Source organism: Mesoplodon densirostris, chromosome 14 (genome assembly GCF_025265405.1).
Source record: "Mesoplodon densirostris isolate mMesDen1 chromosome 14, mMesDen1 primary haplotype, whole genome shotgun sequence".
Lineage (NCBI taxonomy): Eukaryota > Metazoa > Chordata > Mammalia > Artiodactyla > Ziphiidae > Mesoplodon > Mesoplodon densirostris.
Window position 1 is genome coordinate 79,676,679 of NC_082674.1, and position 19,914 is coordinate 79,696,592.

General features: G+C 40.4%; 1 protein-coding gene across 1 annotated transcript in view; it reads right to left on the reverse strand.

The window, feature by feature from the left end:
• The window catches only part of RMND5A (required for meiotic nuclear division 5 homolog A), a 53,214-nt gene that overhangs the window by 21,826 nt on the left and 11,474 nt on the right, over positions 1 to 19,914 (reverse strand). The window contains exon 2 of the mRNA XM_060117490.1: positions 10,908 to 11,050. Within this exon, the coding sequence (XP_059973473.1) occupies positions 10,908 to 11,050 (143 nt within the window). The remainder of the gene's footprint in view (positions 1 to 10,907; positions 11,051 to 19,914) is intronic.

Here is a 19,914-nt window from a genome sequence, read left to right on the forward strand (position 1 = left end):
CAATGCAAAGATGACAGATGTTGGTATCATCAAAGACGTTAGAACAATTATAAAATTGCTTCAAGAAGGAAGGGCAAACACTTTGAAATAAAAGACAGAAAGCCTCAGCAAGAAACAAGATACAGTAATCAAAATGAAAAACTTGTTGCATGGACTCAACAGCAGAGCAGAGGCGACAGCGCAAAATTCAGTGAAGATCAATAGAAATTATCTAACGTGAATAACCAAAGATTGAAAAACAAAGAACAGAGCCGCAGGGCCCTGCATGACAATAACAAAAGATCTAACAGTCATGTCAATGGAGTGCTAGGACAACAGAAGAGTATAGTGTAGAAAAAAATGTTTTTAGTATTTCCCAAACCTCGCAAAAGACATAAATCTAGAGATTCAAGAAGCTCAGCAGACTCCTAAAAGGATGAATTCAAAGAAATCCACACTTAGACACTTCGTAATCAAACTGTTAAAAACTTAAGACAAAGAAAACATCTTGAAATAGTTATCAAGAAAAGTGATGCACTGCTTATAGGGGAACTATGATTCAAATGACTACAGATTTCTCGATAGAAACCACGGAGACCAGAAGAAAGTGGCACGCTTTTCAAGTACTAGAAGAAAAGAACTGTCATCCCCAAATTTTGTACCGAGTGAAAATATCCTTCAGGAATGAAGGTGAAATAAAGACATTCTCAGATGAAGGAAAGCTGAATTTGTTGGCAGAAGACCTGCTCTAAAAGAATTGCTAAAAGTTCTCCTGATAGAAGGGAAATTATACTAGTAGAAGACAACTCGGAACATCAAGAGTGAAGGAAAAACAAAGCTACCTCTGAAGGCTTTCCCTGCCCAATTTTACTTCCACCGCCTTATCTTTCATAGGCATTACCCCCTGGTAAACCTCTTGCATTTCTTTCTTTCTCTCTTTCTTTTTTTTTTTTTTTTTTTGGAAGCACATGAATTTAATTAGACGAGATCATTTAGATTTACTGAAATTACAATCTTCGTCAATCATTGCTTAAATACAGCCCACACGACACAGGATTATTTTACAGTACATACACAAACAGGTAGTAATAGAACTGCAAACCACCTACCGTTTACGATCACTACAATGCAGGAGAGCTCTCCTCTCCAAAAGTAAGCCCATTTTTCTTTAAAGAACTATCTATTCTTAGATGTCAAGTCAGTAGCCTAAAACTAAATATGCACATTAACATTTGGAATTACTCAGACAAAAACAAAAAGCAAAATTACCCTGAGCCTTCATTTTTATTCATTTTCTTTTTATAGACCTCTTTCTTGGCCTGGTACTTAATCTAAAGAATGGAAATAATACAGGGTATCTAGATGCTACAGCAATAGTCTCCATGCCCATACTGAATAGACTATCTAGCACTGAAGGAAAGCCAGAATTGTCTGGATAAGGTTCTCTAATTTCCCATCTGCTTATCAGATTCCACCTGTTGAGAGATGATTTCATAACAGTTCATCAATACTTTTAAGCAAATTATTACATCTTTATGCTGTCTATGACAACTAGAACACTAGAAGTGAAGACGGTGCTATCTTGTTCCTCTTCTGGACTAAGGTACAGGCCTAGAAGGGTGACTGATGTACACTCTCCCATATTTTATTTCCCCTGACAAATGGCCATTCAAATGACTAAAGGAATGGGTATCAGAAGATGACAGAATTTATTATGAACTCAGAAATCTGCCTATAACTGTATAACTGGCTGAATGCACCCTGTAAGCAAGAATCACGGAGACTAATTAAGGTTCCTCACGGATCTATCAACCTCATTCACTCCAAACACAACCTTCGGATTTCTACGTATTCATTCAATGATTACTCCCCAACCGCATCAACCCCCAACACATTTATCAGGTGTCTATTATTCTGCAGGAAAGAAAGAAAAAAAACTTTGGAAGACACAATGGTCAGCTCAAAGCACAGACCACATTAAAACAGACAATTTTTTTGGTAGTATATACTGAGTCAGGATTTTAATAGCTACCACCAGACAGTAACTGCTCCAATCAAACAAAACAATTCCTTTAAATCTTTCCTTACTATACATGCCAAAGGTAAATGTTCATCTAGAAAACTTGATGACTTTAAAATGAAAGAGTCTAACATTTAAACAAATTTAGATGGTTTTACAATGATGCTCTTCATGTAACTTTATTCCTATCATGTGTACCATGGTCACTACTACACAGGTGGTAAGAAAAATTGAATACCCTTGCCCTCAGGATACCTCTACTACGTTCAAGTTCTAGAACTTATTTGCTAGTCTTGGAAAATACAACTAAGCATGAATAAGCAATGCATTCGATGAAAATTTCTGAGCTCCCTTCTACCGTTCTGATTTTCCAGTTTAAACCACTGAGGTCGATAAGTAAATTTTTTTCATAGCTTATTTTCTGCTCACATGCAGTAAAAATTAAAGCTGAAATTATTAAAAAAAAAAGGTTGAGGAAATGCAATATAGTATCAGAACTCCTTTCGTTTTAACTGTACATTCTTACTGTTGCATCAGAGCAAGGATCAGTTCTAGCCCCTGTTGCTAGGTGACCAAACTCATTTGCATGGCTGCCCAGGAAATTGGCAGCACCGCAAACCAGCCAAGAAGTGGCTAGTGAAGAGAAACATCTGTCTATTACCACTTCTGTTTTACTATACTTTTTCCTTTTATATTTTTAAAGGAAAAGAAAAAAAAAGTGGAAAGATGTTCTTAAATGTGAAGGCAGGATTCAAAAAAGAATCAAAAGCAAAAAAGCATACATCCAAGGGTGTGTCCGCCTAGAAAAGATATTATGGCTTAAAAAGAGAAATCAGGACACATAAATTCGTACACCACCTCATGTACTTTTAGTATCATTCACATTTTTGATGGATTAAAAGTTTTAAAATCTGGAAGCTAGGCAGAGGAGTAAATAACTTTAACAGACCATCACTATGAAACCATGAAATCTAAAACCATCCTACCTCTCTGCCGTATCATGAACATGCTTACAAATTGGTTAGATTTAAGGACTGGCTTTCATTGCTCACTATCCAAAACAAATCCATTTCTGAAATACATTTTATGAAATTATAATTATTGAGCAGGTAGTGATAACCATACACAATAAAACTCAGCATTTGTTTTAATTCCTAAGTGCCAATTCTTTAATACTGTTCATTTTTTTTAAACTTCTCCACCTACTTTTGAAGAAAAATTGGCCTGTGAACCTAACTATGTGCTACTGTTGCACCCACCAGGAATCAACTTCCCTTCTAAGCACCCAGTTAATCTGATTTAGCAGTGAGAGGTAAACTGCAAAGAATATTTAACAGAGAACAAAAAGACCTGGATTCTGGTTCCATGCAGGCTGGGAAAAGATACCTACTTCACTACAACCCCAAAAAGATTAGTATCCAAAAGACGTATTTTTAAAAAAAATTCCTACCAATCAATAAAAAAGACAAATAACCCAGTAGAAAACAATGGACAAATAACCAAGAAATTCAAAAAGGAGAAAATTCATATGGTCAAACATATGAAAAGGTGCTCAACTTCAAAGATGATGAAGGAAATGCAAATTAACACAAATGGATACTATTTCACATCCATCTGATTGATTTAAATTTTTTTAAAGTCTGATAGGGCTTCCCTGGTGGCGCAGTGGTTGAGAGTCCACCTGCCGATGCAGGGGACACGGGTTCGTGCCCCGGTCCGGGAAGATCCCACATGCCGTGGAGCGGCTGGGCCCGTGAGCCATGGCCGCTGAGCCTGCGTGTCCGGAGCCTGTGCTCCGCAACGGGAGAGGCCACAACAGTGAGAGGCCCGCGTACCGCAAAAAAAAAAAAAAAAAAAAAAAGTCTGATAATACCAAGTGTAAGTAGGAATTGAGGAAACAGAAACTGTTATATATGTTCAGTAGGACTATACATTGTTATACACAAACCCTTTAGGGGAAAATTGCTAAATTTTTACTAGTAAACTTAGTAAAGGTGATGATGAGGTATACGCCCTGTAATAAAATAATCCATATGTAGGTATATACCAGACAGCAGTGCTTTGCCAACTATGGGTTGGAAAATAAATTTAGTAGTGTCTCATAATGAGCATTTATAAATGTTGCTCCTTTTAGACATTCCAGTCTCTCCTCTGCATGATATTCATACCTCTCCTTTAGTTTTCAAAGTTAAGAGACAGGTAGATTAGCCAGATCAAGGAAGGTGGGGGGAGGTTAGGGGATGCACACTGATAAGTTATTTCTTTATAAACAAAGGGGAGTCATGTGGCATGGCCAGACATGTGCCAAACTACTCTGCTGGGCTTTTAAGATCCTTATGCCCCACAATCTAACCACCTGTCACATTTACATCCCCATCCTTCACAGTTATTTTACATGTTATTTCACATACCTCTCTGCTCTGGTCAGTCAACTTCCTCCTTATCTGAACCAACTACAGAAATCTGAGCGACTATTTACTAATTCTGGTAAGAGGCACACACCTCTTACCACTCTAGAAGCACAGGACAGAAATGCATACATATAGTGGGTGCCCTCAGGGTACTAGGAATTAATTTTTTCAAAGAACTCCAGCTGGGAAAGGCTCTTCAAAGTCTTAAAATCTGGGCTTTTATCCCAGCTCTTCCATTTGCTTTCTAGTTCTGTGATCTCAGGCAGGTTACTTAACCAAAGTCTTAGTTTTCACATCTGTGTGTGCCGACCACAATCTCTACCTCACAAGGTATTGCTAAAGACTAAATTAAATAACGTACATGAAGATATCTACTATCAGTACCTATCCCCTGGTAAGCCTTCAATAACGCAGATGCTGAATCTGAGGGCCAGGCCTTGCCACCAAATCTTGATTCTCCATTTAAAAGAGCTTCATTTTAGAAAACATAAATAAAAATAAAAACACAAAAGCACTTTAACAGAGGCATTAATAATAAATTCAGTAATTTAAAATCACTTGAATACAATTACAGACTGGATTAGTTGGCACAGCTTAATAGGTATAGGGTCTGTTTCCCCTCTCAACCCAACCTAACTTGGATGCTAGACCAAGCAAGCTGTTTCATCTAGACTCAGGCAAAAGTGGGTTTGTACCCCCTCCAGATCCAGTGGGGCTCTCTGATCCTGTATCCTCATCTGAGACCTGACTGCAAAGGTCCAGGCTTTCCTCTGTGGACTAGACTGTAATTCAACAAATAATTATCATTACCAACTAAATAATGGAGTTTCATTCTGCTCAGAGCCTAAAACTAATAATGTAATGGGACACGTGGCAGAGAAAGCGGAACTCAACTCCTCTCTTCTGAGAATGATCTTCAGACTGAAAAGGGCAAAACCAATATCGTTTCACAGAAACTGAAGCCCAGTACAAGTGAAGAGACCCGGAGAGCAACTAGCTGCCTAAGTCAGGACTCTGGGTTCCTACAAACAGAAATCTCTTTTGCCCAAGCAAGTTGGACTTAAAAAGAGACACAGGTAACCAGGGGTAGACAGGAGGACAAACGGGTCTCCAAAGATGTCCCTTCCCTTTTCTCGCGACATGTGGTTTTGCTTCCCACAAGAGACCAGATTCTTTCAAGGGCTACGAATCACTCCAGGGCTCACGTATTTCCAGCCCTTCTTTCCATAAGGGCTCCAATGAGAAAGATCCTCGGGAAGGACGTTGAGGTACCCACCCTGGAGCAAACGAAGGTGGCCAAGCCTGGATGGCTTAGGCCCATCCTCACACCATGCAGCACTGTGGCCGAAGTGGACACGGTATCAACACGGCTGCTCCTATTCAAACCACATAATTTAAAAAGGAACATCTTCCATCCTGACCACAAAAATATGAGATTTTTATTAAATGCCTTGCTAGTAATTGGTGGTGGGGAGTGGGGGAAGGCAGTTAGTTTGACATGTTTTATTTTTAGGGAATTTGTTCCTAGCTTCTAATCACTGTTGCCTTTTTATAACTTTGTTCACCACTCCTTTTCAATAATTTCTAAAAATTCCACCCAAAACATAAATCAAACTATCTGCCTGTATTTCAGAACTCAAAACTTGGCTTTTTCATCTTAGACTAAATTTTCTAGCCTTTTTAATTTCCTTCATTTCCTTCCTTAATCTCCTTCCTTCGTTGACGTCTGTCTCTCTACTACAAGGATTTATCCATTACATAGTAAGAACTTTAGAGCCAGTACTTATCTGACCTCACCCACTCAAACCAAATGACTTTTTAAGGTTAAACCCCCCAAATTTTCTCCTGCCAGTATCTTTTTCTCCTCTCATACCCCAGTCATACCTACATAAAAGGCAGTTCCAAGCGGCTCACCCAGGACTATCTTAAAATATTCTCTATTTCACTTTTTATAGCCTTACTCCATTTTTTAAACAGTCATCATGTTGCCTCACCAGTGTAGATGCTCCATCTAGTGGCAGAAGATTTTCCCCCTTAAAACATTACCAGCCCTGCAATGGCCTGATTTCCTAGCACAGCACAGTGTTTAAGAACAAACTCTTGAGTGATAGCTTTTCCCAAACATCAATTCGCCACTTCCAAGCTGTACATCTGGGGTATGTTACTTAATATTTCTGAATCTTAGTTTCCTCATATGTGAAATGGGAATAATGTACCTGCATCATGGGCTATAAATGTATGTAAAGCTCTCAGCTCAGTGTCTGGAACACGGTCAACACTCCATTAAGTGAGACCTGTATCTTCCTACTCCTGACCTCTCCTTAGTCTAATTTCATCCTATCTAACGAAGGCAAGCAAATCCTCACATGCTTTCATCGTTCCCTCCCTTTCCCCCTCATCTCCTTGGAACAAATCCCTGAGGTCTTCCATCACCGGCCTGTCCCCAGCCTGATCTTGTCCTAGTCCTGACAAGGGCAGCCGCTCCAATCCAGTCAGTCCCTGAGAGCCTTTAACGGGAGTCAAGCATTTTCTCAGCTGTTCAGCTCCTTTCTGGGTGCCACAGAAGAACCACACCTCACTGCTCTGCTGCTCTAAATCTTACCCATTCTTCCAAATCAAATTTAAAATATCAACTCCAGAAACCTTTGATTAATCAAGAGCATAATGATCTTCCCTTTCCTTTTTATAGTAAGCAGAGTCCATCCTATGCAAACTTACTTTATCTTGCCTCGGAATCTTTCCAGTTCTTTTATGTGTACAAAAAGCACCCTTACATGAACAAACTAGACCACAATCTTCTAAAGAACTGTATGTTTCACTTTCCACTGTCCCACAGCAAATTTTAGACTCTTTAAAATCTTAGCACTATTTCTCACACACACACACACACACACACACACACACACACACACACGAGTCTAAAGCAATAATTGCTTTTATTGACTTTTCTTAGGAATTAAACTTTAAAAAAGTCAAAGGACTAAGTAACACACTAAATAAAATACACTAAACCGGAGAGAATTCTAGATTTTCTTAAAATAGAGAAGGAATTTAAAAATTATAAAATAAATAATAAAAACACATTTTAAAGAAATTTTACCACAAAACCCAATGGTTGTTGTTATTATATATTATAAACTATGATTATACTACAAGCATCTGGAAATAGTCAACACGTTGAAGCAGAAATCTTCAATAACTTTTTATGTTGGCAATAATTAAAAGCCAGAAAGTCTTGGTTAACATCATAAACTTCTTTTCTGTGTACATTTTCAGCGAAGTGATGACTAAAGAACTTTAAAAGGAGCACTGAAACATTAAAGGAAAAAATAAATCATTTAAGCATGTCAAAAATTTACTGAAGTTCCTCACTCAACAACCAACCTGCTCATAAAGGAGTCACCGGCTTCTTTACTGTCCTCCTCTCAGCAGGGTGGGAACATGTGTCCATAACATGGTACTCACAGGCCGCTGGATGACATTCCAGTTTATTACTCAAGGCTGTTTGTTGTGTAAAGGCTTGAGCCTTTAAAGGCTTCAGCCACAATGGCTTCAGCTTCATCCTGTTTGTTTACCAGTCCACACAAGTCCACCCAGCCTTTATAGCAGGCGGCCCCAGAAGCTTGCACATATTTACCAGGTGCAAACTAGAAGAGCAGGAAGACTTTACAAGGCAATGGAGTCTTAGACAACAACAGCCAACACAGAGTTCCTCATATGCATGGAAAGCTCATGTACAAGGTCTAGGTAGTTCTAACAGGGTAACAGCTTCGTTTACAGCTGAGGCTAAGTAGATGCCCCCCCACCCCAAAAAAGGGGAGAGAATGCACTGGAAAATGTTAGCGAACTGGGCTAAGAGATCCAAGCTTTCTGCTGTGCCCCAGGACTATAATTCAACAAATATCACCAGTATCAACTTAATGATCTTATTCATATGACAAATCAGAAGAATCGAGAATCCGGGTCACCTAGAACCTAAACTACTTTCACAGGAACATAAAACCTACCAAAAAAAAAAAGAAATTACTTGAAAAAGCCCTTATAACTTCCAAGTACCTGAAAAATATATTCAAAAGAGAAATGAGTAAATTAAAATATTTAATTAGCAACATTCACCTCAAACACATCCCCCCTAAAACAGTCAGAATATAGATTACTCACTATGTGTTCCCTTGTTATCCAATCTCAAAAAGATACATCCATTTCTAGCACCAACTACATTTAAATGCTTTGTCTCAAAGATTAGCCAAACTATGATAACCCTTATGAATATCTATAAAGACTTGCCAGATCAGGAGGAAGACATGTTTAGCAAGTCACCAGTAGCTGGGGGACAAGAGTAAAAGAGGGTTCTGATGATAATTATGACAGGACAAGACATAAGCTAGGAAATGAGGACGTCTGGTCACCCTACCAGTGGCAGAATGCAAAGCTCCTGAATTATGTGCCCAAATGTTCCAAGTCCTGGCGGCCAGTAGTCCGCACATTTGAGGTACGACTGCTGAGGCCGTCCCTACCTATTCCCAGAATCTGGGATCTTTTCTCAGACGCTTTCTCTGATTGGCTGCTTTGGAAGCGTCAGTTACCCTCACTGTCACGGCATGTTCAGGTCCTGCTGTCCCCCGACACTGGCATAACTGCAGGCAGCCTGGTGGTCAACGCCTCCAGGAACCTCCTGGGGTCTGAACCATCATTAGAACGCCTTGGTCACTGTCGGCCACCAAAATCCGAAGCTTCCTAAACACCACCAGTAGTTACCTCACCCTAAAGAAACAGAGGGTTCCTCACCCACAGTGATTTAAGACCCCCTCTAAAGTGCCCCCATCACCATTCCAGGAGGTCTTTAAGCAGTACATGCCAACGATCACTTCACGTACCAGCTGACCGCATCCAGCGCCACAGCCCCCAGAAGTCTGAGGCTGAAGCCACTTCCAAAGCTGTGTGCACTCCCCTGCAATTAACAAACAGGCATCACAACCTCAAAGCTATTTCAGAGAACACTTGCTGCCCTCCCAGCCTCTGCTGGCAACGGCCATCACTGACCCAAAAAGGAGGTTGCTGCCGCCAACACCACTCCTCTGCCTCTTGGGCTGAGGCGAAGCCCACGGTGCCGTGGGAGTGGTGAGAGCTCTCCAAAAGGTCACTAACACTTCTGAAGGCACAGCTACCCCAACAGTCCCCAGAGCCCCACCACGCACAGTCCTGTCACACCGTACCTACCGGTTAACCACGTCTCCTTACGAGCATCTAGTGCTCACTGAGGCTGCCTCGAGCCTAGCTGTTCAATACGACTGCTCTGTAGGATTCTTTTTAAGAGACTTGCCCACGAGTTAGAGCCACTCTCTGGATTCCACGAGTTTCTACGTTACAGCTGCTGTTCTCATGTATACACATGGAGCAGTTCATAAGACTGGTTTTACTACAAACAGCTCTCCCCAAAAGTTCTTCCTACCCTCCCGGAAGTTTACAATGTGTGAACAAAAATGTCCATAACCAGTCACAAACTCCCCAGTGTTTGACTATTTCAAACTCCTCTGAAAGAGTCAGAGGTATCACACAGTAACCTTGGGCCACTTCTCTCAGTCGCCACTAGGACTATGAATGCCAAGGGCAAAACTGGCCCAGGGCTAAAAGTGAAAACTGCTTACAAGTAAACCACCAAGTTAAAGATTTAAGAGATGTCACAAGAGCAACTATATTCCAATGAAAATTTAAAAAGAAAAATCACCCAATACAAGTGACAGGCCTTGCTAGCTAGCAACCAACCCACTCACACAGAAAGCAACACTGGAGAAAAGTGACGAGCATGCTCACAGGAAGACAACAAGAGTTACGATGCTGCAGGGGAGACAGATGCAAGCGTGTCATCCTCATCATCCCATAACAGAGACAGAGTCATGGCCTGGGAATTACTCAGGAAGTAGGAAAAGTTACTTCTATAAACAAACTCCCTCATAGTAAGTTAAAATTTCTTGGAAATTTACTCATCATGACACTAGGAGCGGTAATCATTTAAGCAAATGGGTAGAAAACAAGGTTGTAAAAAGAGGTTTTTGGTTTGTTTTCTTTTTGTTTTTAAATAACAGCAACAGGGAACTTTAAGAATAACACAGTAAAACCAGATCTGCAGAAGTTTATTAAAAAGCAAGGATAAAAGAAACAACATAAAATAATCTGAGAAAGCTAATGTTATTGAAGCAGTGACAGAATATGAAGGATGATGCTAAAACACAACAGAGGGCCTCCCTGGTGGCGCAAGTGGTTGAGAGTCCGCCTGCCGATGCAGGGGATACGGGTTCGTGCCCCGGTCTGGGAGGATCCCATATGCCGCGGAGCGGCTGGGCCCGTGAGCCATGGCCGCTGAGCCTGCGCGTCCGGAGCCTGCGCGTCCGGAGCCTGTGCTCCGCGACGGGGGAGGCCACAACAGTGAGAGGCCCGCATACCGCAAAAAAAAAAAAAAAAAAAAAACACAACAGACACTCCCCTCAACACCATACCTTATCAATGGCTTTTCCAACCCGAGAAACACTGCTGTGGATGTCTTTGTGGTCTGAGGCCAATTTTTGAACAGTATCCTTTATTCTCTTACAGCACTGTGTCAAAACAAGTGAAAGCGTCCCTGATAATTCAGCATCTTGACCTATAAAAAAGAAAGAAAGGAAGAAGATTGGTTATTCCCAAAAGCAAATCCAAAGATGCCAAGTTACAAATTGGCCCTTTGGAACATGAAAGATGGAAGTAAAGTGAAGAAAAATCAGTGTCTGCTTTGAACAGATGGTCACATTCATAGATAATATTTTTCAAGTGAATTCTAAGAAAGCTATTTTAATTTTTTATCGTTTGGAATAAATTTTAAAATTTTACTATGAAATAAACCACTTTTGTAATTACTAAAATCAGGAGACAATAATACTTGAAGGCATTTTCCAGAAACTATGCCTCCATGAATAAACTCACTTATTCAATCCACTTAAACTGTCCAAGTCATTCTCACATTTTGATTATTACTAAATGTCCTAAAGAGAGATAAATCTAAATGCTTTATGTTCTACATAAAGAAGAAAAAACAAACTTCTTTGGATACCATGATGAAAACAGTGAAAAGAGAAACACGGCAGAAAAGAGTTAACATATCCCCACCTGTAAGCACTAGTGAGCCATTCTTAACCAGTTAGGGGGTAGGAACCCTCCTGAAATCCAAGTTCCCAGATGCCAGTCAAGGGTCAACCTTGCAAGCAGGCCTGGAACCGGAGGGTTCCTACCACCCTAACTGGTTAAGAATGGCTCACTGTGCCTCAACTGTTTGTATAATGTGGTTTGTGCTGAACTACTTTTCTTCTTGGCATCCCTGCAATTTCGGTATCTGCTAGACAGAGGGTGCCTGTATGACAAGTACCCAGTAAACACCTGAATACTGTGTCTCTAAAGGAGCTTCCCTGGTAGGTAACACTTCACACTTGTTAGGATTTGATGTTAGAGGAATTAAGCGTGCCCTGTGTGACTCCGCTAGGAGAGGACTCTTGGAAGCTTTCTCCTGGTTTCCTCTGGACTCTGCCCCATGTGACTTTTCCCTTGGCTGATTTTTGCCTTGTATCTTTTTGCTGTAATAAATGTTAGCCGTAAGTATGGGTATGACTACCTGCTGAGTCCAGTGCATCCTCCTGGTAATCACTAGAACCTAAAGGTAGTCTTGGGGACCCTGACACGTGCAATTAATCAACTGGAAGTCACTACAGTTTACATCCTCTTTCCCTGTGTTACTTCCTCAGGAAATAGGGAGGAGGAAGAGAAAGAGAAGAACCAAGAGAGAACAAATTCAGTAATACTTGTCAATTACCTCATAGATCTACACATCCATACCTGTAAGCAACAGACCTGGCTCCTGAAATCCTGCTCATACTGGTGGTTCTTAAACTTTTAATTTATATCAGAAATTTGGCTGCGCTAAGACCCAGCGCAGCCAAGTTAAAAAAAAAAAAAAAAAAAAGCCTGAAAGTACAGTAGCCTTAGGATGTTTATTCATTCAACAGCTATTTATTGAGCACTCAATTATGTGACAGGTATAGAAGTGTACAGGCAAAAATCTCCACCCTAAAACTTACTTTCTGGTGAGGAAGCTAAACACAAAGTTAGTCAATTATACAGTATGACAAAAAAGGATACGTGCCACTGGCAGGGGTCGGGGGAAGCCGAGTAAAACAAGTGGGGAGTGTATGTGGCTTGAGCAATTGTAATCTTAAACAGGTGGACATTGTAGGCCTCACTGAGAAAGTGACATATGAGCAAAGACTTGAAAGAAGCGAGGGAATTAGCCACGTGGATACCTCGGGGGGTGAAGGGCAGGAGAATATGCCACCCCAAAACAGCTTCTTTGGCGTAAGAATGATTTTGAGCTGATTATTCTGAGAAACAGCAGACACAGAAGCTCTGAGAACAGAGTACAAGTTACCCTTTGGTAAAGGAAATTTAAACTTATAAAACAAATCTCCATTTGTAAGGGTATCTCCCTCAATGTACCAGGCAGAGAAGAATGACTCTAAACCTCTAAAGAAATTTTTTTTTATCATGATGACAGCTCAGACTTAGATCTGTATAACAAACCTTATTCTTGTTTATTGTGCTTTTCCTGGTAACCTCTCCATTACTGGCCTCCCCATACCAACCTTTCTTTTGTCTTTAGCTGAAGATGGTATTTAAGCCTGAATTCTAAGCCACCTCTTTGAGTTACTCATTTTTCCCTGAGAATCTCCCACATACACATGAGGTATACGTGTTAACAAACTGTCTGTTTTTCACTGGTTAATCTGTCTTTTAATATAGTATTCTCAGCCAAGAACTTGCAAGGGTAGAAAGAAAATTATTTTTCCTCCCCTACAGAGGAAAGCATTCCAGACTGAGGGGGACAAAGCCCTATTGCAGAAATATACCTAGATTATTCAAGAAATAGCAAAGAGGCCAGTGTGGCTAAAGTAGATTTCTGGCAAAGGAAATCAGTAGGAGAGGAAGCCCAGGAGACCAGGGCGGGGGTCCTGATCTTGTAGGGCCTTTCTGGTACTGTAAAGTCTTTGCCTTTTACTTTCTTTGAGGGATAGGAATGCCCATTGCAAAGTTCTGAGCAGAACAGCTACATAAACTGACCTAACATTTTAATACAGTCATTCTGGCTGATGATAGGAGTACAAGACAGAAGCCGGGCGATGAGTCAGGAGGCTGTGGCCGCAATCCAGATGAGAACAGTGGCTCAGCCCAGGGTGTTAGGTGTGGAGGTGGTGAGAAGTGGTCGGATTCCGGACATATTCTGAGGGCAAAGCCAACAGGATTTTGCCTGGGTATGAGGGAAGGAAAGGACTCACAGATGACTCCAAGGTTTTCACCCCAAGTCAACCAGAAAGACAAAGCTGTCTTCAGATGAAAAAGATTAAAGGCTGAGCAGTTATGAAGGGGAGGGAGACATAAAAGAGTTCAGTTTGGGGCTTGTGAAAGCTGAGATGTTGAGTAGTCACCCCAGTGCATATGTGTAAAAGTGAGTCGGATATATAAACCTGGAGTTCAAGAATAAGGTCAAGGTTGGATACAAATTTGTGAGTTACTGGCATACATACACATAAGATACTAAATGAAATCAACAAGAGAGAGCCGGGGCAGACACCCAGAAGTGATAAAAGGAGGGAGAGTCCTGGGAACTCCAAGTTTATGAGACCAAGACAAAGTAGAACTGGAAGAGGGGACTAACAAAGACTATTGAAATACTAACGCTGGTGTGGGAGGAAAATCAGGAAGTATGGTGTTCAGAAAGCCAAGTGAAGAAAATGTGCCAAGGAGGAGGGAGTAACCAACTGCGTTAAATGTGCTGCTATGTATCAAGTAAGATGTGGACTGAGAGCTGACCACTGACCTACAGTACAGAAGTAATCAGTGACCAGGACAAGAATAGTTTTTCCAGAGTTTTAAGAAAAGAAATCTCAAAGACTGTAGGGACTGTGAAGAGGGAATATAATAAGTCTGGCTCAATGACAACCACTGAGAGAAGTAAAAAGATAAGTAAACTGGAGATAGTGCCCGTAAGGTACCCAATCCAATGTGGGGTGGCCAAAATAGAAACTACCCTTACTTCTAAATACAACTGCACAAAGTACATATCAGGTGCTTCCAATTTCTAATAACACAGTTTAGGCTAAGAGAATACTTGGTAATCCAGGAAAATTTTAAAATCTGTCTAAAAGGTGTCCCATACATACTTGGGGCCAAAAGAATCTAACTGCTTCAGTAAGCTCTGCTCTGACCATTTCTGGTCTTTCTGTATCTAAACCTTATCTAAGGTCAATGGCTTTATCTTCTCTATGCACTTCTCTGCCCACACAGACTCACTCAGTCTTCTCAGTTCCTAATGAATTCTGTTCTCTCCACCACTCCTCTGGCACGGAATCATACACTATTTAACGATTTCATGTATATATGCCACCATCAATCTCAACTAGATGTAAGACCCAAAGGGAAGACAAGTTCTTATTGTAAACTGTGTACTCCACAGTCTTATATGCCTTGCACATCTGCAGGCACTATTAATATAAGTATTTGGATTGATGGTAAGTAAAGGGGGGAAAAGTTAAAAAGAAAGTCATATTGAACAAATGGTGCTGGGATAACGAGCTATCCATATGCAAAAGAATCATACCATAGAGAAAAATTAAATCAAAATGGAATGAAGACTGAAATGTAAGAGCTGAAACTGCCGAATTCTTGGAAGAAAGTGGGTGTATTCTTGATCCTGGATTGGGCAATGGTTTCTGAGATATGGCACCAAAAGCAAAAGCAACCAAAGAAAAAATAATTAAATTGGACTTCATCAAGACTAAATTTTTGTGCTTCACACAATACCAAGAAAATGAAAAGAGAACCCACAGAATGGGTGAAAATACCTGCAAATCATATACCAGATAAGGGTCTAGTATCTAGAATACACAAAGAACTCTTACAACTTATCAATATTAAGATGAATAACCCAATTAAAAAATGGGCAAAGAATCTGAATAGACATTTTTTCCAAATAAGATGTACTGGGAATTCCCTGCTGGTCCAGCGGCTAGAACTCGGTCCTTTCACTGCCGTGGCCCGGGTTCAATCCCTGGTCAGGGAACTAACATCCCACAAGCTGTGTAGTGCAGTCAAAAAAAAAAAAAAAAAAGATATACAAATAAGCACAGGAAAAGGTCCTCAACATCTTTAATCAACAGGGAAATGCAAACCAAAACTACAGTGAAAGGGACTTCCCTGGTGGCACAGTGGTTAAGAATTCGCCTGCCAATGCAGGGGACGCAGGTTCGATCCCTGGTCCTGGAAGATCCCACATGCTGCGGAGCCACTAAGCCCGTGAGCCACAACTGAGCCCAAGTGCCACAAATACTGAAGACTGCGTGCCTAGAACCCATGCTCCAAGCTGGCACCCCAAGGAAGAGTAGTCCCCGCTCGCCACAACTAGAGAAAGCCTGTGCGCAGCAATGAAGACCCAACACAGCCAAAAATAAATAAATAAATAAATAAATAAAATTTATTAAAAAAAAAAAACTACAGTGAGAAACTAGTTCACATCCACTGGGATAGCTCTAACAAAAAAGATGGGCAACAACAAGTGTTGGCAAGAATATAGAGACTCAGACCCACATCCATTGCTGATGGAATGTAAAATGGTGCAAAAGTGGTAGAAAACATTCCTCAGAAAGTGAAACAAAGTTACCACATGACCCAAGAATTCCACTCCGAGGTATACACCCAAGAGAAATGAAAACGTATGTCCGTACACGAACTTATACATGTTCATAGCAGCACTTAATGGCTCCAAAATGGAAGCAATCCAAATGTCCAAATGATGAATGGATAAACAAAATGTGGCAAATCCATATGACAGAGTATTATTCAGCTATAAAAAGGAATGCTGATATATGCTACAACATGGAGGAACCTTGAAAACATTAAGTGAAATAAGCCAGACACAAAAGGCCACAAATTCTTTAATTCTACTGCTATGAAATGTCCAGATAGGCAAGGAGGTTCGTGGTTGCCAGGGGGTGGGGGAAGGGTGGAATAGAGAGTGACTGTTAGTGATATGAGGTTTCTTCTGGGAGTGATGAAAATGTTCTGGAATTAGATAACGGTTATGGCTGCACAACTCTGAATGTACTAAAAGCTAGTGAAATACACACTTTAAAAGGGTGATTTTTATGGTATGAGAACTTTAACTCAATTTTTTAAAAAAACTAAAAAATGCAAACCATAACTCCTATCCATCCAGACATGTTTGTTTCTACAGTCAGTAGACAACAAAGTAAGCAGAAGGTTAAGGAACAGAAAAGCAGAGCCCAAGCTGGAGAGAGGGCATTTGGAATTTACCAGCTGAACTTCTATGCCCCATCCTTGAAATCAATCGATATTTTCGAATGGTAGCAACTTAGTTTGCTAAGTTTATAAATGATAGATACTAGTAATATAAGGTCAATTAATTAACACTGAGAGAGTCTTCAGTATGCCCCAAGGAAAAATAATTTCTACAAACTATTTGGAAGCACAAGAAAAGTATAATGGAATAATCTGAAAGAGAACCTTGGGAAAGCCCTGTTAAGAGAAAAGGATTCCACTAATGCATTTTCAAATGGATTCAGTGGAAAGCAGCCAAAGGTAAAAACAGGTTTGAAAATCACTCTAATAACAAACTGACTGAGACCAAACTCCTAAGTCCTAAAGGGAATGTCCTAATGTTCTTTTGATTTATCTGTCTGAAAACAAAACCTGCTTCAAGGGGAACAATTCTGTGAAAGAAATCTAACTGGCTTCAGTTCCTAGGAGGAAAGCTGGGCAATTATTGTGACAGCCATCTTTACCATAACTAAACCAGATATGAAGGTGAACGCTGGATTCCAGGTTTGCCACTGGAGTGGCCACTTTTTACCCAGGATGGAGTCCCGTGCCAACTGTGTCTGGCAATGAGATAAACCTCCCTGTACTCAGAACCCATACACAAACATGAAAGAAATCGTTCTGAGACGGTGCGCACCACTTAGTCACCACGAGTACTTTTTTTTCTAATACTTTATTTTTTGAGAGCAGTTTTATGTTTACAACAAATTGCGAGGAGGCACTGAGATTTCCATATATACGTTGCCCCTCTACATGTGCAGCTTAATGGCTCATTGCTTTTTATTTAGTCCACTGTCTGGATATAAGCACACTTTCCCTATCCATACATCTACTGAAGGACATCTTGGTTGTTTCCAAGTTCTGGCAATTATGAATAAAGCTGCTATAAACATCCATGTGCAGGTTTCTGTGTGGACCTAAGTTTCAACTCCTTTGGGTAAACACCAAGGAGCCCTGATTGCCGCATCTTACGGTAAGAGTAATGTTTAGTTTTGTAAGAAACCACCAAACTGTCCTCCAAAGTGGCTGTACCAGAAAAGTACCTCTTTTTTTTTCAGGTCACTTTTATTATTAGACTTGATTCAACAGGCAAAATAATTAGCATGTCAGTAAGAGATTTTAAATCCAAACAAAGAACCAACACACATGGTTGGTCTAAGTTAAAGATAATTTTTCTTTTAGTGCAATAGAATAGTACCTTTTATAAACAACTTTTAAGCATGATATTCTCAGAAATTGGAATAGGCATGGTCTCCTCCAAAATCAGACATCTGCCAAACTAAATTGAACATATTTGAGTTAACTCCTAAATTGTTTTTATAGAGCCCAGCGAAGACTTCAAGCTCTGCCCTCAGCTTCACTGCCTAGCCATTTCAGGATTTACGTCCATTAATTTCACGGAAACTGTAAATTAGAAAAATATGTGTTTGCATAGCTTCCTGTACTTCTCTATCAGGGTTTCACACTACATTGTAAATATTTATTTGTCTATCACCCCCACGAAATTACTTGAAGGTAGAAAATATGAGTGTTTCATCTCCAGCGTTTAGCATGGCAACCAGCACATATCAGGCATTCAATAACTATTTACTGAATGAACAGAAAAATAACAGATCGTGTATTACACAGTCTCAATTTCAAGCCCAGCCCTGAAACTCTGGCACTACCAACACTGTGAACCGACGCCCTCTCGCTGCCAACCGTCCACGTTTCGCTGCTCGCTGCTCTCCTGCTCTCTCCCAGGATGCTGAGGCTGGACTACTCCCAAGAGCACTGCACCCTGAATGTTCCAGACACCAGATAAATACACCAATCAATACACACACCAGTTTTCAAATAAAACACATTCACAAAGCAGAGCCCCCCCAGTTATAAGTTCCTTCTCTTTTCCAAAAAACGACACCCCCCCAAAAAAAACCCTTACACATGTAGGTGAAGACTTGGAATAAGAACTCACAGGCTTGTGTTTTGAGCCACAGTTTCCTTGCTTCTAAAAGAAAATCATCCCAAAGCTTGCCAAAGAAATGAAATACTTCTCAACTTTAGTACATAATGTGTTCCTATAAAAGTGTACCCAAAGTCAGGATGTAGGAAGGTAGAACAAATTGCACATTAAAAAGGGTATTTGGTTCCCACAAAGCAAAAAATTATAAAATTCTGGGTTCCCCTGGTGGCGCAGTGGTTGAGAGTCCGCCTGCCGATACAGGGGACACGGGTTTGTGCCCCGGTCCGGGAAGAGCCCACGTGCCGCAGAGCGGCTGGGCCCGTGAGCCATGGCCGCTGAGCCTGCGCATCTGGAGCCTGTGCTCCACAACAGGAGAGGCCACAACAGTGAGAGGCCCACGTACCCCCCTCCAAAATATATATATATATATATATATATATATATATATATATATATATATAAAATTCCTAATTTAACTTGGTTTTACAAATAACTTTTAATACAGTTTGATCATTTTGCTCATATATTTGTTCCATTATTTTCCTGTATTACTAGTCACATGGCTTAAAACAGCCATGTGAACAACTTTGTGACATGATTTACTCATCATTTTGGGCCACCTAATACAAGCAAGACAATGATATCATTAAGACTGAAAACTAAGCTTGCATCCCTACTCAGTGTTTGCATTTTCAATTTTGTTTGCCACTTATTTTTATGGTAGCCCAGGGAAAAAAACACAAAAAATTACACCCACACAGTTAAGAAAGTGTTGTTGAAACTGAACAGCTGGTTGGTAGGTAGCTCTACAAATGCCATCTGTAGATATGTCTGCTCATCAGTAGATAATGAAAAGTTCTAATTTGGTCCATAAAAGGCAGTTTAGAGGTATCAACTACACCACAAAGTACATGCTGCCTAAGAGTCAAACACATGAGAGATGAGACTCATGATAATTGAGACCACTCTATAAAAGATGGTGAGGCACAACACAGAAAGGTATTGCTATGATGACAATTATTAACATTTCCCAAAAAGCTGAAAACCTCACCACCTAGGATTAGGACATTTTGGTAGAAATAAATAAGACTCCCCAGAAATCACTAAGACTTGACTTAACGTTCTTATGAATATTGTGGAGGCAGGAA